At 35.1% G+C, this 23,543-nt stretch overlaps 1 protein-coding gene and 1 non-coding gene across 49 annotated transcripts in view; one reads left to right on the forward strand and one right to left on the reverse strand.

The window, feature by feature from the left end:
- MLIP (muscular LMNA interacting protein) overlaps positions 1-23,543 on the forward strand; it is a 283,089-nt gene that overhangs the window by 237,267 nt on the left and 22,279 nt on the right. For 30 of the 48 annotated variants that reach the window (XM_078369389.1, XM_078369391.1, XM_078369395.1 and 27 more), the window contains one exon: positions 12,788-12,991. The exons of 16 other annotated variants lie outside the window; for them this stretch is intronic. In XM_078369389.1, the coding sequence (XP_078225515.1) occupies positions 12,788-12,991 (204 nt within the window). Of the gene's footprint in view, positions 1-10,266; positions 12,691-12,787; positions 12,992-23,543 lie in introns of all 48 variants that reach the window. 2 more of the 48 variants (XR_013534304.1, XR_013534303.1) reach the window with 1 other exon arrangement.
- Positions 18,595-18,701, reverse strand: LOC128931958 (U6 spliceosomal RNA). Its single transcript, XR_008481105.1, has one exon. It is a non-coding gene; the product is annotated as a U6 spliceosomal RNA (small nuclear RNA).

Here is a 23,543-nt window from a genome sequence, read left to right on the forward strand (position 1 = left end):
CTAGTTTATTTCACTGGCATAATATCTTTGGAGTTCATCCATGTTATTAAAAATGTTAGGATTTCTTTCTTTTTAAGGCTGAATAATATTTCATTGTTTAACACATTTCATTTACCCATTTATCCATCAACAGACACTTAGATTGTTTCCATATCTAGTTGTTAAGAATGATACTGCAATGGTTACATGAAATACTCACTATCAAAGGGCTCTGAACGCTTAAATGTTTCCCCTTATCATTTCCTTTAGAATCACTGCAATTTTAAAAGAGAGGAGTTGACTTCCTGTTAAAGGGTCAACTGAATACCTTGTCGTCTTTCTCTCTTCCATTATGAGAAATTATAGAAGTTTCTTTTCTGTGTTATTTTTTGACTTCTTAAATTTTAATTTCTCCTTTCTCTTAAACACCTCCAGGTGGGAAATGAAAGACCAGAATCAAACTGTTTGTATAGGAAAACATAAAACTCAGCATCGTAGTCCTCCACTGCTCACTGTGATTGATTATGGAATGTTTTACTTTCCTTTCCCTTGAGTGTACCTCCATCAGGTACCTCCATGCTGATCCATGCCATCTGCTCTCTGTAACTTGCTGTCAGACAACCATATACTTTAAGCACTAAGTTATCCAAATTCTATCTTAAAAATTATGCTGTGATTATTAAAACGTTTTTATGTAGAGGATTTGAAATAGCTAAGCATACGCTAAATTTTTTCATACTTCACAAGTTCAAATTTTCTTGGTTCAAATTGGTATTCAGAATAGATGTGTTGCTTTAAATATATCTGTTCTGAAAATGCACGTGGATTCTTCAAAATTTGGGTTTCTAAGCAAGAAGATATGCCATACATTCAGAACCAATTTATATTGGCTTGATCTTAGTGAAATGCAGTTAATCAAAATCTCTTATTTCTTAGTATTATGGGGTTTCTGTGATGGTGTCTGTAAAGTGCTGACATGTCTTTAGATAAAGGAGGTCGCTCTTTAAGAAAATATTACTACTGTTCATGATTTTATTAACAAGGTGTTGATTTCAATTAAAATTGTAGCAAAAATGCCACAGCTCTGATTTTAAATTGTTATAAGTTCTAGACAGCAAAGGAAAGCTGAAAATAAGTGCTGCATTTAAAAACAAATGTTGCTTTACCAAAAAGGTGGGAAGATGGGAGATAGGACTGACTTAAAGGCTCCAGTAATTTTACCTGTGGTACTCTGAGTTCACAAAGGTGTCTTATATTCAGACAGAAAACTGCAGTGTGAAGAGGGGACAGCATGAGTGAAGAGAAAGTGGATTTTCACCTTTCACTTCCAAACCACAGGCAAGGAAGCGACTTAAAAATGCCAGGATAGAACAAAAGCATCTCAGATGTTCAGGCTTTAATGAGAAGAGCTCAGAATGCCTTAAAATGTTCTTTGATGTTGCAACGGAAACAGCGTTTGAAGTTAACAGTATGATTTGATGGTTGAGTAGAAAGTAGGCTTTTTCTAGAACACCAAATCTATCAGATATTGCTATAACATTGATTTTCTGATGTCTCTGTCAATTAAGCAGAGCTAAATTAATTTATTGGCTGCATACTTGTCTGCTGATTTTTCTCTAATGAACAAAGATATTACTAGCTTCATAAGTTCCTGTCTTCTTGAAGTTTTGCGGGATATGATAATATCAACAAATAATAATTAACTATTTTAAAAAATCCAGCTCCTCAGTAATGCCTTTTTTTTTTTAAATCAGTTCTATGTATATTTACATTGAAGAGGACAATTCTCAAGTGACTAAAAAGTGGTTTAAAGCATTTTATCAGAAATGACTGTTACCTATCTCATTGACAGAAACATGTCCAAGGCAATTTTATGATCCCTGTGCATCCCTCCAAAACTGGAACATTAAAAGATTCATATATTGGATGCTAATGAAGGATAGAGTGATGTTCATCTTCAAGAATCATTTAGAATAGTGATCTCTAAAATATTAGGTATCAATCTCAAGATAATTCACTGGGGTTGAAATAGGTCACAGGTTAGACGTGATAGAGATTTTATTAGTGTGTTTTGAAACTAATCTCAAACAGCGGTCACAAACTATGGCCTGTGGGCCAAACCCGGCTCACCAATGTTTTTATAAATAAAGTATTATTGGAACACAGCCTTGCCTATTTAGGTGATTTTGTCGTTGTGTGAACATTAGAGGGTATTTACACAACTCTAGATGGTATAGCCCACTACACCTAGGTTACATGGTATAGCCTATTGCTACAGGCTACAAACCTGTATGGCACATTACTGTACTGAATACGGTAAGTAATTGTAATACAATGGTAACTATTTGCATATCTAAACATTATCTGATCATAGACAGGGTATGGTGAAAATACAATATAAAAGATAGAGAAACACCTATGCAGTGCACTTACCATAAATGGAAGTTGCTCTGGGTGATCAGTGAATGAGTGGTGAGTAAATGTGAAGGCCTAAGACATTACTTGTACATTACTGTAGGCTTTATAAACACTTAGATTGCACTAAATTTGTTAATTTTTTTTGAGATGGAGTCTTGCTGTGTCACCAGGCTGGAGGACAGTGTTGCGATCTTGGCACACTGCCTCCTGGGTTCAAGCAGTTCTCCTGCGTCAGCCTCCTGAGTTGGGACTACAGGTGCACGCCATCATGCATAATTTTTTGTATTTTAATAGAAACATTGTTTCACCATGTTGGCAAGGCAGGTGTTGAACTCCTGATCTCAGGTGATCTGCCCACCTCGGCCTCCCAAAGTGCTGGGATGACAGGTGTGAGCCCCCATGTCCAGTCAATTTTTGTTTTCAATAATAACCTCAACTTACTGCCATTTTTTTACTTAATAAATTTTAATTTTTTGAATCTTGTAATAATACAATTTAAAATTCAAATACATTGTGCAGCTGTACAAAAATATTTTTTCTTTATGTCCTTAATCTGTAAGGTTTTTCTCTACTTTAAAATTTTCTGGATTTTTTTTCTCTTTAATCATGTTTTTTAATCAAACACAAATACACACATTAGCCTAGGCAGGGTCAGAGTCACAAGACATCACTCTGCAATAGGAATTTTTCAGCTCCATGTTAATCTTATGAGACTACCAATGTGTATATTGTCTGCTGACCAAAGCATTGTTATACAGTACATGACTGCACGTATCTATTGTTTAAGGCTGCTTTCATGTTACTATGTTAGGATTGAATAATTGTGACAGATTTGTGGTTTGCAAAGCCTGCAATATTTGCTAACTGGAACTTTACAGAAAGTTTGCCAACTTGGAATATAAAATTATAAAAATTCTAAGCTTTGCTGACTTATATAGGTTTACATGGATCTCCTTTGTAGGTCTGAGTGCTAGACAGTTACAACTCATATATGTTCTAAATGAGATTCCCTGGAAAGATGTCAGGCCTTTCTAACTTGGGATGATGGGTAGTGAGACTGCAGTTGGCCATTCCTTAAATGTGTTGTATCATATTGCACTATATGTGCCCAGTTAGCTAGACATACGATGTATCATTTTTAACTATTTTTTTAACTAAAATAGCCACCTTAACATAAGCAAATGACTTCATTCAAAAAAAAAAAAAAAAACCTTCTGCAAAATAATCTAGGTTGACTATACCACTGCTGATACAAGCATAAGCAACAAGAAATAGCAGAGGTGATACCATATCTGTGTCTAGCATAAGCTTGTCATCAGCCATATGTATCATTTTTTTTTTTTTTTTTTGAGACGGAGTTTCGCTCTTGTTACCCAGGCTGGAGTGCAATGGCGCGATCTCGGCTCACCGCAACCTCCGCCTCCTGGGTTCAGGCAATTCTCCTGACTCAGCCTCCAAGTAGCTGGGATTACAGGCACGCGCCACCATGCCCAGCTAGTTTTTTGTATCTTTATTAGAGATGGCATTTCACCATTTTGACCAGGATGGTCTCCATCTCTTGACCTCGTGATCCACCCACGTTGGCCTCCCAAAGTGCTGGGACTACAGGCTTGAGCCACCACGCCCGGCCCCATATGTATCATTTTAAACCCTGAAAATCTACTTGCATTTGATAAGAAGTAGGTTTTTTTTTTAATGATTAAAATAATTTAAAATATAATTTTATATCTGCTTTTATGCATACACCTAGCCTAAGGTTTGTATTTTTGCCTTGAGTTTTAACTAATAATTGCATTATGACATCACACTTGGTAACACATTAACAAAACAGGCATCCAAGGTCATGAAGCTGTGCAGTTTTCAGTACTGTTTAAAGACATAAAGTACTCAATATTAAAATGTGTAAAGTTGGGGCAAAAAAAAAAAAGATGTGAGCTGGGGCAAAAAAAAAATGTATAAAGTTTTACTGAAGTAAATGATGAAATTATTTTTTCAAGAATTTTAGTAGGGAAAAAATGAAAAACCCAATTCAGGTGGGGATACATGTGTTCTTCCTGCTGAAGTATTTGTTGTGGAATAATAACAATAGAACGATGAACTGAAATTTATTCCTTTGTAATTAAATGCCATTAGAAAATGCATAGAAAACACCTTTGAAGATTTGAAAAAGTGAGTAATGACCCAATTACTCCCAATATGGGAGTTTTATTATGCAGTTGGATCAAAGTATAAATTATAAAATATTCTCAGTTTGTAACATTTGTTTTCTAAATATGAAATATACAGAAAGTGACATTTTTGACTCAAGGGAAAAATAATAAAAAATGTGGTCTCTAAAGTAAGTGACTTTTTTAGTAAAAGCACTGTTTTATGAGAAAATTGTGAAGGTATAATAGCAATGGACTACATTAAAATGTGATTGGACTATGAGATTGCAGTTATATCAACATTTATTGCTAACCTGTAATGACGAAGGAGATACACACACATACACACACACACGTAGACGACTCTTTACAATAATGAAACTCTCTTCATGAGAAGGACCATGAAAATCTTTGGCATCATTCAGAGTTTCTCAAGTTACTTCATGACAAATTATTTTAAAAAGTAACAAACTTCAAGACACATTAGGAATATTCATTTTTGAAAGATATGAGTGAGATTTTCTGGTTTAATGCTCTCTCTTTGTGACAGCCTAGGCACAGACAAGTTGCCATGGAAAGTGCTATATAGCTGATGATATTATTTTAGAAGTAAAGCCTAAACCAACTCACATCCCAAACCCTGGTCGCAGAGATAATCCCAGGTATTGGTCCTTTCCCAGGATGAATCTGTTGCAAAAACATCTCTTACAGGAAATTCATTTGCTATGGAAATAAATGAAATACAAAAAGAAAAAAACTCCAGATTAAATAACAAACAAAATTAATCTTTAACTTGGTACCTTAAAACAAAGTGTAGTGGACAGTTAAAAAATGACAGAGTATTCCAGGTACCTACCACAAATTAAAAAAAAGAGAGAGAGAATATAATCTGCAAAATGGGCAGATTGAATTCAGGCTAAGAGTTCCTTAAGTAAGACACATAAGAACTCCTTATAATTTTAAAAGATGGCATTTACATGGAAAATGCAGTCATTAGAATATCAAAACATCAAAGGGTAACAACTTTCATAAGACAAAAGCAGGAGATAAGATTTGAAAAAAGTGAAAATATATTATTGGTAAAATACTTTGTTAACTCCTTTTTCAGTTTATCATAGATTAAATGAAAACAATAGGTAAAAGTAGATCTTCTCAAGTAAATCTAATTTGCATATATTCAGACTCCATCCTGCAAACAAAGCAAAATAAAACAAAATACTACTCTTTTTAGTATCTGTGGAACTCTCACAAAAACTGACTATACATTAGGCTAAAATAGAAAGCCTACTAATTGCCAAGGTAGAAATGATATACACAAGTTTATCTGATCACAAAAAAATATAAATTAATAACAAAGTTAGGAAACAAAGTTTCTGACATCTGTAAATTGAGAATTTTGCTTTTTCGTGAAACTTTGATCAAAGGAAATTCAGAATAACATTTCTGTGTTTACCTTCTTTTATCTTCAGCTTTATTTAGAAATAATCAACAATTGAAAATTGTGTATATTTTAGGTAAAAAACTTGATGTTTTGATAGATCTTTATTGTGAAATGATCACCACAATCAAGCTAGCATATTTATCACCTCACGCAGTTACCGTTATTATTACTATTATTGTTGTGGTAAGAACATTTAGGATCCGCCCTCTTAGCAATCAAGTATACAGTCCACTACTGTTAGTTATATTAATATTGTTATACATTAGATCTCCAGAAGTTATTCATTTTTGGTAACTGATACTTTGCTAACACTGACCCATTTTTCCCCACCCCTCTGCCCCTGGTAATCACTATTCTACTCTCTGCCTTCTATGAGTTTGACTGTTTTGGATTTCACATGTAAGTGAGGTAATGCACTATATGCCTTTCTGTGTCTTGTTTATTTCACTTAGCACAGTGTCATCCAGGTTAATTTATATTGCCACAAATGGCAGGATTTTCTTGTTGTTTAAGACTGATGAATATTCCATTGTGTGTATTTACATATTATACCACATTTCCTTTATCCACTTACCTATCAGTATGCATCTAGGTTATGTCCATCTCTTGGCTATAGTTCTGCAGTGTACATGAAAGTACAGATATCTCTTCAAGATACTGATTTAATTTCCTTTGCCTATATACCCAAGAGTGGGATTGCTGGATTTTATGGTAACCATATTTTAAATTTTGGGCAAACCTTCATACTGTTTTCCTTGCTGACTTACCAATTAACATTCCCACCAACAGTGTACAAGTGTTCTCTCTTTCCTACATTCTGGTCAATACTCCTTCCAATTAATAATAGTCATTCTAACAGGTGTGGTATAATATCTCATTGTGATTTTGATTTGCATTTTCCTGATGTTGAGCAACTTTTCATATACCTGTTGATCTTTTCATATGCTCATTGGCCATATCTTCTTTTGAAAAATGTTTATTCAGGTCTCTTGCCCATTTTTAAATTGAGTTATTTTGCTTTCTGGTATTAAGTTGTATGAGTTTTTAAAAAATATATATATATTTTGAATGTTAATCTCTTACATATACAGTTTTCAGATATTTTCTTTCTATATTCTTTAGATTGCCTTTTCACACTGTTGAATGTTTCCTTTGTTGTACAGAGATTTTTTTTCTTTGTTGCAATCCCACTTACCAATTTTTGCTTATGGTGTCTGTGCCAAAAGCAAAACAAACAAAAACATTGCCCACAACAATATCAAGAAGAAGCTTTTTTATTCCTTACTTCTAGGAGTTACACAGTTTTGGGTCTTATGTTTATGTCTTTAATCCATATTGAGTTGATTTTTGTATATTGTATGAAATAAGGATCCAGTTTCATTCTTCTACATGAGGATATACAGTTTTCATTGCACCATTTATTGAGAAGACTATGGGTAGATTTATTTTTGTTCCATTGGTCTGTAGTCTGCTTCTATGACACTGCCATACTGTTTTGATTATTATGGTTTTGTAATATATTTTGAAATCACAATGTCATCCTCTCAAAAAAGGGTGTTTGAAAACTGTCTTTGGATTCACTAGATTGAGAGTATTTTTAATATTGTCTTTTTGGTTTGCATATGTCTTCTGATCTTTCTAAAGTAAGCTTATATTACTTTGTAATTATACTAAAAGTCTTTTAAAATTATAAAAAGGAGATCTAACTTGAAAAAATAGGAAACAAAATTTTTATCTGGAAAAGAAAGCTAATGAAATCATTGTTTTTCAAATTATTGTCTATTAGAACTTATATAGTTAAAATAGTCCTTGAAAGGAAATGTGTAATGTAGAAATGCTTAATAAATATCTAAGAAGAGTAATAAAGGTCAATCAAGTAAGCATTAGATTTGGAAAATTTATAAACATAAATAAGACAATTATTTAGAGGAAATGTTATTTAAGGAGAAAATCCTTATTCTTTGCAAAAGCAAAAGGAGTTTATAGAATTAGAAAAAGATAAATAACTAGAAAGAAAAAAAGTTGTAGAACTCATAAATATAATAAAATGTATTCCTTGAATAAAGTGTAAAATAGCAAACTGTTAGCTAAACAGATCAATAAAAAGGGAGAAAAGATAAAATACAAAATAAGAAATAAACATGAAAATAACTAACAATATAGAGGACACAAAATATAACACTGCTTCTCTTACCCTTATGCAAGTGAATTTGGAATCCACAGGAAATTAATACTTTATAGCAAAAATACAATTTTTCTGGAAAAGGTTACTCCGGTAAATCAATTACCAGAAGAAAAACTGAAAAAAAAAAAAAAAGAAAAAGTGAAAAGTTACCCCCCAAAAGCTTCAGGTCACAAATCAATTCACAGGGAAGGTCACAAATAGATTCATGGGGAAATTCTAACAATCTTTTATGGAACAAACACAGTTATGTATTGCTTAATGATGGGAGTACATTCTGAGAAATCCATCCTTAGGGGAATTTTCCTATTATTATTATTATTTGATTTTGTGTTTACATAAGTTGTTGGGATACATGTGGTATTTGGTTACATGAGTAAGTACTTTACCGGTGATTTGTGAGATCCTGGTGCTCCCATCACCTGAGCAGTATACACTGTACTATATTGTTGTCTCTTATCCCTTACTCCCCTCTCACTCTTCCCCGCCAAGTCCCCACAGTCCATTGTATCATTCTTATGCCTTTGTGTCCTCATAGCTTAGCTTCCACATATCAGTGAGAACATACTGATGTTTGATTTTCCATTCCTGAGTTACTTCACTAAGAATAATAGTCTCCAATGTCATCCAGATCATTGCAAATGCTGTTACTTCATTCCTTTTTATGACTGAGTGGTATTCCATCATATACAGTGTGTATATACCACAGTTTCTTTATCCACTCATTGATTGATGGACATTTGGGTTGGTTCCACGATTTTGCAGTTGTGAATTTTGCTGATATAAACATGCATGTGCAAGTATCTTTTGGAAAATCACTTTTTTTCCTCAGAGTAGATACCCAGTAATGAGATTGCTGGATCAAATGGTAGTTTTACTTTTACCTCTTTAAGGAATCTTCACACTGTTTTGCATAGTGGTTGTACTAGTTAGGGCATTTCTTTTGTGTGCGAGCATCATAGATTGTACCTTACACAAACCTAGATGGTATAGTCTACTACACACCTAGGCTATAGGCTATAGTATAACCTATTGCTTCTAGACTACAAACCTGTACAGCACCATACTGTACTGAATACTGTAGGCAACTGTCACACAATGGTATTTCTGTATCTAAGCATATCTAAACATAGAAAAGATTCAGTAAAAATGTGGTATAATTTCATGGGACCACCATTGTATGTATGCAGTTCATTGTTTCATTATGCAGTGCATGACTGCAACCCTGACAGCAGATAGCTATAGACTATTGTAATGCAAGGATATCTTCTAAATGATTTTATGTAGCAAGTGTCACATTGTTATAAAACCCAACAGAAGTTGCACGAGCAGAAAACCTCAGCCCAAACTCAGTTATAAATATTCATGGAGATGTCTCAATTTTATAGGAAACACAACTCAGTGGAACGTTAAAGAATGCTGTGTCCTTACTAAGTGGGATTTAATGTAAGGGGAAAATAATGTAATTATCTTCTTAGACTTTAAGTGCCATCTTTATTAAACAAAACAAAACTCTTAAGGACTTTCAGTAAGGGATGGTGGATTGAACAATACCTCGAAATATGTTCCTTCCCAATATTCCCTTAAAGTTATTGTAAAGATGTATTTTAAAGATATAATCTACAAGTATGGGAAGTAAGAAGAGGAGACACAGCAATAACATTTTAAAGGCTGAAAAATATCCTGATGAGGAAAAACTGACATAGCGACCCAAGAAAGCTAAATCCTAGGCTGGCCAGGGAGAAAGCCAAGTACCATTTCTATCTTAGAGCTCTCAGAAGGCTTAGGATTTGGAGGTCCTTGACACCTCTGAAGGGAAGGTAAAGAAATAGTAGCTGAAAAAAGGAAGGTAAGGTAAAAGCTATTTAAGAAGTACCCAGGATTTTGCTAAAGAGGATCACAGGATAATAATTTCTACAAACATAGAAGGCAACTAGCACAGATCGAAACATGCATATGAAGGTTGTCACTACCAACAATCCTTTCTCCTTTGTATTGTATTACCAACTGATGATACTCAAGTTGAGCTTGGCCTAAATTCTTAGCTCTCTTCTGCCAGTCCAAGTATTGATAAGATTCTGCTCTCCCTCCCTGCCCAGCTGCCTGGATAAAGTGAGGACAAAACCAGAGCCTACAGAAGCATTCAAGTTTGACCTACTCCTAAGGGCTGGAGATTGGCAAAAGTGAACTTAGAAGAACAAAACACAGAGTAGCACACTCTCTGCAAACATTTTTCTCTTGATTGGATAGAACTTAATTACTCCAGAAAACCGCATTTGGTGAACCTGTTGCTGCCCATGGATCACCATGTGCTTGACCCCTGACAACCTGAGAATTGATTTTTACACGCTCCAAAAAAAAAACTGAAGGCTGAATATAAACCAGAGACTGTTCTGACCACCTTGTCCTAAGCACCTTCAACTGTCAATTACAACACTGTCCTTTTCTCACATAGCTAGTCTTGTGTTTGCTACTCAGTTGTCATGTTAATCACTTTCACACTGATTAATAATTCATTTACTTACCTGGTAAAACAATGAAGTGTTTGATTTAGAAATAAAATTATAAGAATCATCTTAAATGGACAAGTACTGCATGTGTTCCATTAAAGCCACCCACTGACATGGCTTTCATTTAACAATGTTAGAGGCAATAACCAATTAAATTATACAAAAGGAAGAAATGAAAACTATAATAACTGGCAAAGAGCAGGTAAGTTTATCACTGTGTTAGGTGATTTGATTTTTTTGGTGATAGACTCAGAAAGTCTAAGAGAATCAACTGAACAACAATTACAATCAGTAAGATAACTCAGTAACCTGTCTTGGTAGAAAATAAATAGCTTTCATGTACTGAGACAGAAAAATTCCAAAATTGTCAAATAAAAAAGTCAAACAAATAAGACAGAGAATACTGTAAAAAGGATGTTATCTTTTTAATTTTTTAAATTAAAATTTTTTTTCTTTTAAGTTCCAGGGTGCATGTGCAGGATGTGTAGGTTTGTTACGTAGGTAAACATGTGCCTCATGGTAGTTTACTGCACCGATCAACCCGTCACCTAGGTATTAAGTCCAGCATTCATTGGTTATTCTTCCTGATGCTCTCCCTCCTCCCACAACCCCCGACAAGCCCCAGTGGGTGTTGTTCCCTGACCATATGCCATGTGTTTTTATTTTTCATCTCCCATTTATAAGGGAGAACATGTGATGTTTAGTTTTTCTGTTCCTGCATTAGTTTGCTGAGGATAATGGCTTCCAGCTCCATCCATGTCTCTGCAAAGAACATGATTGTTTTCCTTTATATGGCCACATAGTATTCCATGGTGTATATGTACCACATTTTCTTGATCTAGTCTATCATTGATAGGCAGTTGGATTGATTCCATGTCTTTGCTAGATGCTGTCTTTTTAAAATAATTAATGTATGCATGTGCTGTGTGTGTAAAATAAAATATATATTTGTATTTGCTTGATTTGTAGAAGATATATACCTGTATGCAGGCTTTTTCTGCAACTTTTCTTTGTAGCCTCAAGATTTCTTACTTTTTTGATTTCCTTGTTCCGTTCACATAATTCATGGCCTCATGCTGTGGCTCCTCCTTCCTCAAAGTCATTCATCCTTTTTCCATGTTAAAGACCCACTCTAGTTAAGGCCTCATAACCTCCCCTCTTTGCAGTTGAACTCTTCTTTTTGTTACACCACTAGTTTTTCTCTAAAACAACATATTGCCTAGAACTGAAGACCTCATTCATACTTTACAGACTCGCCTCTCCCTGATTCTTTATCCATGACAAACTCAGCTCTGAAACACACTATGTCATGAACTAAACCTTGTACTTCTGCCTCTCCGCTCATATGTTTTTTTTGTTTTGTTTTGTTTTTGAGGTGGAGTTTTGCTCTTGTTACCCAGGCTGGAGTGCAATGGCGTGATCTCTGCTCACTGCAACCTTTGCCTCCTGGGTTCAGGCAATTCTCCTGCCTCAGCCTCCTGAATAGCTGGGATTACAGGCACGCACCACCACGCCCAGCTAATTTTTTGTATTTTTAGTAGAGATGGGGTTTCACCATGTTGACCAGGATTGTCTCGATCTCTTGACCTCGTGATCCACCCGCCTCGGCCTCCCAAAGTGCTGGGATTACAGGCTTGAGCCACCAAGCCCGGCCCGCTCATATGTTAATACTCTCCACAGTACCCTCCTCTTGACTTCCTGATTTCTTCCAGACCAGATCACAAGCATCTTAATTAATTTCCATAACTACCTACCTCTTTCATGAGGATGTTTCTAACCCCAACCTACTTCTTTTGGATGTATTCTCTTCTTCCCTATACATATCTCCTCTTAATACTTTCAAAAATAAACCCAATGCCCTTCAGGAGACATTCTGCAGGCATTTGTTTTGTTCCACAGAAGAGTCTGGAGTGGGGGACTGAAAGGAATTTTTGAAAGAGATACACCATACACGTTGAAAGCAGGTGTCTCATGAGGGACACCTCCTAGTGAGAAGAGGTTTTCTTCTTACTGGTAAGAGATTCTGACCTATGTCTATCATAGACCTGATTCCAAGGGTGCTTGACTGTTTTACACTAACATCCTCTTGTGCCTTTCTTCTTCCCCCCAGGGTATGACAGTCCTTCCCAAGCCTGTCTCGCTCCATCCTTTATATCAGACTAAACTCTATCCTCCTGCTAAGTCCCTGCTGCATCCACAGACCCTCTCACATGGTGACTGTCTTGCCCCAGGACCTTTCAGTCATCTGTCCTTCTCCCTGAGTGATGAACAGGAGGATTCTCACACCCTCCTCAGTCACAACGTGTGCAACAAGGTGAGAACTCTCCAAAATGGAAATTACTCTGTGCTGTGATCCTTCATTATGCTTGACTATTAAAACTTAAATGTGGAGGAAACGTATATGTTAGGAATATTTAAATATTAATTATTTGAATGTATTAAGAATATTAAGTATTTGTGTGAAAGCACATTATCTTACAAGCAGATAATAGACCTTGGGAAATAATAAAATTTTATTTTATTTTCCAAAGTAATTCCCTGATCTGTATTCTTTATTGTTTCATGTTCTTCCCTATGGGTGAAATTGCAAGACATTTTTCAAAATCTCACAAAATGCCCTTAATTTATATTCTAGTCTTAGTTCAGTATTCCTAAAAAACCTTCTTTAAATTGCAGTGTCTTGATGAGAAGGCACTTACAATTACAGTCAATGGGCAAAAAAAAAAAAAAAAAAAAAAAAAGACAACATTACTGTGGGTATCTACAAAATAATATTCACATTTTACTTTAAAGTGTACCTATGCACTTCATTGTGTATAATAATGGAATGTGTAAAAAATAATGAAGTGTTTTGCACCTGAAATGTGTGTGTGTGTGTGTGTGTGTGTGTGTCTTTCTGTCTGTCTGTGTATGTATGATATAAAACAAGTAAAAATATTTATAGTTGACTTTGGAATTCAATCATAAATGTTTTCTAGGAACAAGCAGTTAAAATAAACTACGTGGAGCTTACATATAAATTCCCTTTGCTCTTCGGTGTATTACCATAAGGGCATCCTCACTGGTACATATGCTCAGACTCTGAAAATTTCCTAAAATAATTTACTGGTTAAACTTTAATTAAATCTTTTTGTAAAATTCAAAATCCCGTTTCAAAGCATTTATTCTACAAGTAATCTATATCCAATTAAATATATCTCTATACTTAGAAATCAATCAAGATTATCTTTCAGAATATAGCTGGATAATAGCCCTTAGAGCCTGAGACATTTTTTAAAGGAAAAAAATGTTAATAAACCCTGTCTAAATGCAAACAATCATCTAAAAAGCAAGCACTATTATATAAGGAAAAATAGATTTTTAAATTTAATAGCTTCTATAACAACTAATGATCAATTTTGAATTAAACAGATTTTAAAATATCCATTTTTTTTTTGCCAATAAATATTTTAGGGAAACATTCAATATGACATTTTTCTGAACTTTGTGTCCCACTCTTGTTCTAGAAAATAAGTATATGAGATAAAGTATAATATTTTAAAAATGATTTTATATTATTTGAAATTCTTTCTGATTTAATATTTGCCAATAGCCATGAAATCCATTTAGTTATTTGAGTTAATAATTCTGATAATAATGTTACCATTTTCTTATAAATTGTCATCTATATTAAGGTTATGATTTATAGATATCAATTACATGCTATAGCTCATTTTTTGATATTTTAATGGTTTCTGGACTGTTCAGCAAGGATAGACTGTATTTCATCCATATTTCAGCCTTTGCTTGGTCAGACTGAGAAGAACAATAGCTGTGTGAAATTGGAAATCTATTTTCAGTTCATGCAATCCTCATAATAGATTTTGTCTTTCTGAGTGTGAGATTTAGTGATACTGAATAAAAAACCATTCATAACCGAAATAATAATAGTAATAATAATAAGATTGTAATACAACATTTTAAATGATTCCATTCAATTGCTTAGTCTTGAATCTGTATTGTCTTATTAAAGTATATATCAGTTACCAATTTGATATCTATGTTGGGTGAATAATATAATAATTTATCAGGATTTTTTCTTTTTACTTGAAATAACTTAATGTCTTTAATTGTAAGACACAATCTATTATCTAAATTAACTTTTCTCTAATACCCTAACATCATTCCCAAGTCTGACTTTACAGTTTCACCTACTGGCTTATCTCCAAACTGAAATCTTCCCAGCCTTCCCTCTGGAGAACATGCTTAACTTGTCTTACCAATCTTTAGAGTTCCTCTTCAACTGGGCTACAGTAGGTGTTCAACAGGTTTTATTCTTCTTTTGCTGAGTCTGCAGTGAGCACTCTTCTAAATTTTCATCAAATTCCTCAGGTCCTAAGTCTTCACCCTAATCCCTCCCTCACTTTTTTACTTTCAAGATGGAAGTTTATAACTGGGTGCATCATATCTTATAAGGATGCTCAAGTACTTTCTTTTCACCCTGGAATAAAACAGTAAAACTGCCTTCTTTACTTCCTTGCAGCCTCATGAAGAAAGTCATTCCTATTGCTTTCTTTTCTTTTTTTATTATACTTTCAGTTCTGGGATACATGTGCAGAACATGCAGGTTTGTTACATAGACGCGTGTCATGGTGGTTTGCTGCACCAATCAACCCATCATCTATATTAGCTATTTCTCCTAGTGCTGCCCTGCCCAGCCCCCCACCTTCTGACAGGCCCTAGTGTGTGATGTTCCTCTCCCTGTGTCCATGGGTTTTCATTGTTCAACTCCCAGTAATGAGTGAGAACATGTAGTGTTTGGTTTTCTGTTCCTGTGTTAGTTTTCTGAGAATGATGATTTCCAGATTTATCTACGTCCCTGCAAAGGACATGAACTCATCCTTTTTATGGCTGCATAATATTCCACGGTGTATATGTGTCATATTTTCTTTATCCAGTCTGTCACTGATGGGCATTTGGGTTGGTTCCAAGTCTTTGCTATTGTGAACAGTGCCACAATGAACATACATGTGCATGTGTCTTTATAGTAGAATGATTTATAATCCTTTGGGTATATACCCAGTAATGGATTGCTGGGTCAAATGTTCTAGATCTTTCAGGCATCGCCATACTGTCTTCCACAATAGTTGAACTAATTTACACTTCCTACTCCCAACAGCAGTGTAAATGTGTTTCTATTTCTCTACGTCCTCTCCAGCATCTGTTGTTTCCTGACTTTTTAATTATCACCATTCTAACTGACGTGAGATGATATCTCATTGTGATATTGATTTGCATTTCTCTAATGACCAATGATGATGAGCTTTGTTTCATGTTTCTGGTTGCATAAATGTCTTCTTTTGAGAAGTGTCTGTTCAGATCCTTCACCTACTTTTTGATGTTTTTTTTTCCTTGTAAATTTGTTTAAGTTCCTTGTAGATTTTGGATATTAGCCCTTTGTCAGATGAATACGTTGCAAAAATTCTTTAATCCTTGAAAGTGAGATAGCCCAGTGGGTAAGAGGATGATACTAGTCTCTTTGTCTGAGTTTATTTCTTTATCCAACCCTTTTTAGGTGGTCATGTTAGGCAAGTCATTTAGCCTCTGAATGCCTCCATTTACTCATTTTTAAAATGGAAATGATAATAATACCTCCCTTATTAGAATATTATGAAAATAAAATTGACAAATAGGTGTAAAAGTGCCTGAAGATAACAAAAACATATACAAGTAAGATCTTATTATCACTAAGCTTTCTGGAATTGTCATTCCTTCTACTCCCCTAAATCTTCTTCCATTCTTTCTCCATTGAATGCCTCCCCTTTATATGCAGAAGCCTAAAAAAACAAAATAAAACAATACTAAAGGAGCACTTCATCCTTTTCCTTCATGATGCTGCAAATCTATCAGTTTCAAAAGTTTCTTTCTCTCAAAGTGGTCAATAGCCACTGTCTCCATTCCCTTTCTATAAACTCACTTTTTAGTGCAGTTTTGGAAGCTTCTGACTTTCACCTCTATCACTCTACTGAAATTGCTCTTTCAAAGGTAAACTGGTTGTCAGCAATTCAGCCGAATTTCCTCAGTCCTTTCTCTCTTTTATTCTTCTGTACCAATAGACACAGTTGATCATTTTCTCTTGCATTTCTCTTACTCTGCTCTTGGGATAATATGCACATTCTAACTCCCTGACTGCTCCTTCTTTGCTTTCTTTGTGGACACTTCTTACTTCTCTACCTCATCTTTCTAATTGCCTCACTTCAGCCATTCACCCACTCACAGGCCTTAGTGATTATCTTCGTACTGATAAGTCTCAAATTCACACTTCCCTTTCTGCTTCTCCACTGAGATCCAGTTTCATATCTGTAGCTGCTTGCTCATCATTTCCCCGAGGATGTTATGTTGTCACCTCAAACTCATCAAAGTAGTTCTGCACTGGTTTTCCTAATTCCGTCTTTAAAACCACAATTCTCAGTCCCCAAACTCAAAACTTGATTCATCTGTTATGCCTTATACTTTTTCTGCTTTGTCCTTATATTGAGTCATTCACCAAGTAGAATTCATTCTTTTATTTTCTCACACTAGTCTTTATTATTCTTATTTTACTTTATGTAAACTGATTTTCTTATTTTCTTCTAGGCATGCTTTGGGAATGCCTTACTGTTATACTTGTTCATTCATTTTCCCATATAAAATACTCTTCTATGTTCACCCTACTTATATGAACCATTCTCGTACCTTAAGACCGTGTTAAATTATTCCTCTTCTTCTGTGACATTTCTCCATGCATCAATACTCAAAGTGACTGGTTTTCTCCTTTTAATTTCTATACTCTTTTCCTGTGCCAAGATATCTCATGCATATTTTAGGTTATCTTGTATTTATTTGTTATACTTGTCTTGGTATCTATCTAGGGTGTGATGTAATATGCTATTTCCCACCTTATCCGCAAGGTAGTAAATGTATTAATGATGAACAATTTCTACAATTACCTTTTTCACTAAGAGACCCAGATGTTCGAATTATTATGATTATTTCTATTTCAAGTAAAGACTAAATCTGAGTCAAGTTATGGATTTACCAGTTTATTTAGAATAATTTCACTTAGTTGAGGATGTTTCTTTTATTGAGGTCTATATCCAGTTTCCACCTGTCTAATAGAGTGCGTTGGCATGGGAGCATAGGTATGGTGGGGTTGTGGAGGCACGGTGCATCTGACCCCTGTCCGTGGTGTTCTCATTCCTTTCCGTTATACAACCATGAGTTGTAGAATACATGGTTACATCCCCTTTTCTTCACTTGCATGGCATGTCCTTATCAACTACTCTGTGCCCCTACAGCTTACATGGGAGAACTTTGTTACCTGCTTGCTGGGAACAAGGTGAACTTTGTGAAGCTATCTCAGAACCATCCTCTTGGGCACCCTACATATCTTTCTTTCTTCTTCTGTTCATGTCCTCTTTGCCATAGGGAACTCCAAAACAGTTCATATTTGTGAGTTCATGTACTCAGTAAAATTTGTGTGTGACCCCAAATCAACACTCACTGTGTTTGCTCTTCTAGTCATTTGTGGACATTCACAGAACAGGGAGAAATCTAAATCCTCAGTGTTCCAGCTGAAGTTGAACAAGGCAATGCTCTGCTTTCTTGCTGTCATGCTGTGAACAATTGTCCTTTTTGTGATCTCTCTGGCATCGTGTTTTTGTCTGCATCTCTGTGTATTTTGTTGGTAATTTCACTGTTTATTTTTATTTTTATTTTTTTAGCTTACAAATGCTGAAGCATTTATTTATCAAATACACTCATGCTGACTTGGACACCATTTTAGTGTTAAATTCGGTCATTTAACATACATTTATTGACTGTTTACTACAAGCTGTACACGAGGTTTAACATGGTGGATCCAAAAAAAAGTTGCCATTCTTGTGTATAAGGAGCTTTAAAAGTATGGAACGCTTCACGAATTTGCGTGTCATCCTTGCGCAGGGGCCATGCTAATCTACTCTGTATCGTTCCAATTTTAGTATATGTGCTGCCGAAGCGAGCACAATTTCACTGTTTAAAATGGCCCCTAAGCATAGTGTTAAAGGGCTTTCTAATGTTCCTAGGCAGAAGAAGGCTGTGATGTGTCTTAAAGTGAAAATAAGTATGGCAGATAAGCTTGTTTTAGGCTTGAGTTACAGTGCTGTTGGCCATGAGTTTCGTGTTAGCGAATTAAAAATATATTAAATATGTGTCTTTAAACAGAAACACCCATAAAACAGGTTATTTATTGGTTGGTTAATGACGACGTAACCAGAGACTTGGAGTAACCTAATCCAGGTTTTCTCCAGGAGAAACGGTTGGGTATTCATGAATTCCATTCTCATGGAAGCTTTAAGGACATAACTGCTGTGAATAATGAGGATGATTGTACCTTTGTTTGGTTTTCTCTGAGAAGACTGTCACCTATGAGTACTTATTTGGGGATGTAGTTCCAGAAAATGCCAACTATAGGAGTGGGGGTGGAGCCAAAGAGGAGCGACATCTAATAATGAGTATGTGAGCAAGGAGGTGACCCCTGTGGGGGACTAGAGCTTTACATTCATTACTGGGGAACTCTGGGAGCTGCTGTAGGGACACACAGCTCAGAGCTCTGCTCTCTGAGGGGTGGAGGAGGGAAATTTTGGCAGTCAGTTGGGGATAAGGGGTGGGGCAGCATTAATCCCCAGAGAGAGCTCTGAGACAAAGAAAAGTAAAAGCAGGTAGTTTGAGGTTCAGAGGATGGTTGCTGCTAAAATGTTAAGAACTAAGAGGATATATGTGGCTCAGTGATTTATATTATATGTATGTGTATATTTATGACATGTTATGTTTATGATCTAATGTTGAAGTCCAGGTTCCTGTAGATCAAAATTTTGCCGGTTAAAACTTAAGAGGGCGAGTGTGGTCACTCACGCCTGTTTCCCAACAATTTGGGAAGCCAAGGTGGGAGGAGCACTTGAGCCCAGGAGCCAGAGACCAGCCTGGACAACATAGGGAGACTCTGTCTCAACAACAACAACAACAAATTAGCTGAGCATGGTTTCACGCACCTGTGGTCCCAGCTACTCAGGGGTTGAGCTGGGAGGATTGTTTGAGCCCGGGAAGTCGAGGCTGCATGGAGCCTTTATTGTGCCGCTACACTCTGGGCTGCACAACAGAGTGAGACCCTGTCACAAAAAAACAAACAAAAACAAAACAAAAGTCTGAAGGGTATTCTCTATTTTTGATGTATTATGCCTTGGGCTATGTATATTACTGGAAATAAGAAAGGGTACAGAGGAAAGATGTATCTGGGTGTTTGGGTTACCATTTTAAAATTGTATCTAATCTACTATTATCATTTTGTCCATTTCTCCTCCATTTTACAATGTGTTTATTTTTTTTGTCTTCAAAGGAAGCAGAGTACCATGAACAACATACATGTTTATGTCTAAATTAAGGCCTACTGGAGTCCATTTCTATTTTTAAAATTTCAGCTCATTTAGAAAAGTAATATTCTTCCTAGGCATCACGAATATGTGGCCACATGTGTCTCAGCTTACTTACCTGGCCCTGAGGTGAGAAAACACACACATATAAAGTACCTAGAAAGCTTATCACTGTCTTTGACTTTTCCTCTTTCGCCGTTCATTCCCTGTCTCATTTTTTCTATCTTCTGCTCTCATAATTTGCAAGATATACCTCTCTTTTTAAATCATCCTAAAATTACAATTCTTCTGGCCTATTTTCAACATTCCCACTTGATTACTCAGTTTTATGCACTTTGTTCTCTTCTCTTATCCCAACTACATTTTCTCCCTTTTATTTAGCACAGCCATGTAGATAGGAAGATATTATCTCTTGTTGTTTTCTCCCTTGAGTCTCTACTTTGCCAGTTTGCACCAGCAAACAAACCGGAAACACATGGCCAATCTATGAATAGAAACCAGAGGAGTGAGGACTAAGCCTTCACTCGGTGACTTGTCTGATCTGTTGGCAGAAGCAAGGCTGAGATTTCCTAAGCAAGAAGGCACTATTTACAGTGAAAGCTTGAGAAGTTTTACAAGCAAAAATAGGATCTTTATAGACAGACAGCTTTAAAGCCCCAGGAGAAAATTCACAGCCATCCTTGAGGATATTTTCTATTTCATTTAAAAAAAAATGTATATTTTGGTGCCAAGTTTGTAACCATGCAGCCATTTTATTTCACTTTTAGTTTTCTAAAAATGCATGATTTTTGTGTGTTGTCTGTAACCATACACAATTTTATTTCAAGTCTGCTTCTGTCTCATTAAAGAGATAAGTATGGTGGATTTCTTCACATGTCTGTAGATTTTCCCCTTTCTTCCACTGCTATTTAATTCTATTGTATGTTTTTATGCAAGGGCTAGTTCTAGATTTCTCTAGCCTTTCCACTGGAATATTTCAGTATTTATCTCCGGAGTAGTCTCTTGAAAAATCCCTTCCACTATAGCTTTTACTTCATAGCCAGAGAGTCTCCTACCTCTCCATTCTTCTTACCCAGAACCCCTTAAGCGGAACACTCTCACTTGCAGACCCCAGGCTGCTGTCATTGCTAGAGGTCCAGACCTGACCTTTAAGATCTCTCATATAGATAGGAAAATGTATATTCCTGTGTAGATGATCATGTGTACTGATCAGTCTGGGCCATTTAAATATATATGAATAGAAACATTATAATGTTTTTTTCTTATTTTTTGAAGAATTTTATTTTTTAAGTAGTGTTTTGAGACTGGGCACAGTGGCTCACATCTGTAATCCCAGAACTTTGGGAGGCCCAGGCAGGTGGATCATTTGGTCAGGAGTTCAAGACCAGCCTGACCAACATGGTGAAACCCCATCTCTACTAAAAATATAAAAAATTAGATGGGCATGGTGGTACATGCCTGTAGTCCCAGATACTAGGGAGGCTGAGACAGGAGAATCACTTGGACCTAGGAGGCAGAGGTTGCAGTGAGCCAAGATTGCACTATTGCACTCCAGCCTGGGTGACAGAGCGAGATTCCAACTAAAAAGAAAAAAGTAGTGTTTTGAAAAGAAATATTTATGTCTACCACTATAATAAACCATTCCAGTCAATAAATATTTTTAAAATTATATTATTTCAATATGTGTAGTGCTTCCTCTTTTTATCAGAAGTATCCTGTTTGATCGGTAAGTATAAAGTCACTGTACTTATAGTGAATGCAAATTAAAATTCATCTGCAGAGTCTATTAGTAATAAGACATCAGTTGCTGAATTTATTCTGTAGAATCAATGAATTGTTTTATGCCTATGTTTGAAAAAGTAATTCAAACTCTTGCTTTAACTTTCTTATCTGTGAAATGACAAACAACAACAACAAAACAGAATCTCTATTATAGAATCGTTACCAGGATCAAATGATATATGAAAGTAACACGGTCACATTCCTACTTAAGTATTCAGCTTTATACACTTTTTAGCATTTAGCTATTATAGTAAAATTTTGGTGTTGGAGTGAAGAAACAATCCATCAATATAACCAGTAGGCCATTACTCTCATCTTAAATACCTTTTTCCCTTTATTACAGCCTTTGTTTTATTGCTTTCTGATTTATTCACTTATGTATTTCCTTTAATTCCCATTTCTCACTCTTCTTTGCTTTCTGCCCCCAGAGAAATATTCTAAAGTATGTGATGTTTTATATCTGTTTGTGCATTTTCTTTCAAAAGTTGCATTCTTATTTTGTGTGCATATAACATAATTTATGTAAATGTTGTTGTGCCACACATTTCACTCTGTTCCTGAGGGTTTCTGTCTCTTTAGCTGTAATAGTAGGACATTTAGTTTGGTTTCAAAATTCTAACTCTATGACTCAGACTGGACTGGTTGCTTCAGAATTACCTGGGGAGCTTTAGAAAAGTGCAGATTCCTAAGCCTACTTACAACTTAAAAAATTTAGAAATCTCAAGAACTGGGTGACCTCAGAGTTTTTACCTCATGAAAACTCTAAGCTTCCCCTATAATAACAAATGTTTCCTCTTTTGCCTTTTAAATTCTCTAATGATTCAGCAAGAAAATAAATTTCCTTATAAAAACCTTTAAAAGGAAAACTATATTGACATGTTTATAAGCACTAGATTATAATTATTTTTTTCTTCATATACCTCCTAGTAAGTAAAAGGAAATACAATTGTTATTTATATAGAAAGAGTATATGTATATATACGGTAATATATTAGTACATACTGTAATATATCTAGTATATTAGCTTAGGATTTTTTGTTAGAATAAGTTATAAAATACAGGGTTTACCTGTTAATCAAAACTGTCCCCATGTGCTTGTAACATTTACAGATGGGCCTGAGGGTTTACACATTCAGTATTTGTAGACTTATTGAATCAGAAGGTATATTGTTTTTTTTGGTATGAGACTTCAGTTATTAAAAGTCCTTTCTCTTTGAAAAAATACCATATCCACAAACATGTGCTTTCTTATGATTTACTTTTTTAAAAAAATTAATGTGCCTTTTTCATAAAAAGAGATTTCAAATTATAGCAATTCTTTATAATTATGCTTTTCCTAAAAATGAATGTTTATAATGCATTTTATTTACTTACAATACATTTTACCTTTATTACATGTCAAAATATTTACTAATCATTTTTTCTTAGCCTTTTTTTCTAAGCAGCTGCTCTTGAGATTGTATATTAAGAATAAAGAAGGAATATAAGTTGTCTGAAATGAAAAAGGGGGAGAAGAGTGAGCAAATGGATATATTTTCAGTCCAATTATATGCATTATTTCTGTCTTCTCTATGTAAAGAATCACTTCACTTATAGTAAGGCAAGGGTGGATCATCTATTAGAGTAATGAGGAAGCCTTCCTAGCAAAATGTATTT

This window comes from Callithrix jacchus, chromosome 4 (assembly GCF_049354715.1).
Source record: "Callithrix jacchus isolate 240 chromosome 4, calJac240_pri, whole genome shotgun sequence".
Classification (NCBI taxonomy): Eukaryota; Metazoa; Chordata; class Mammalia; order Primates; family Cebidae; genus Callithrix; species Callithrix jacchus.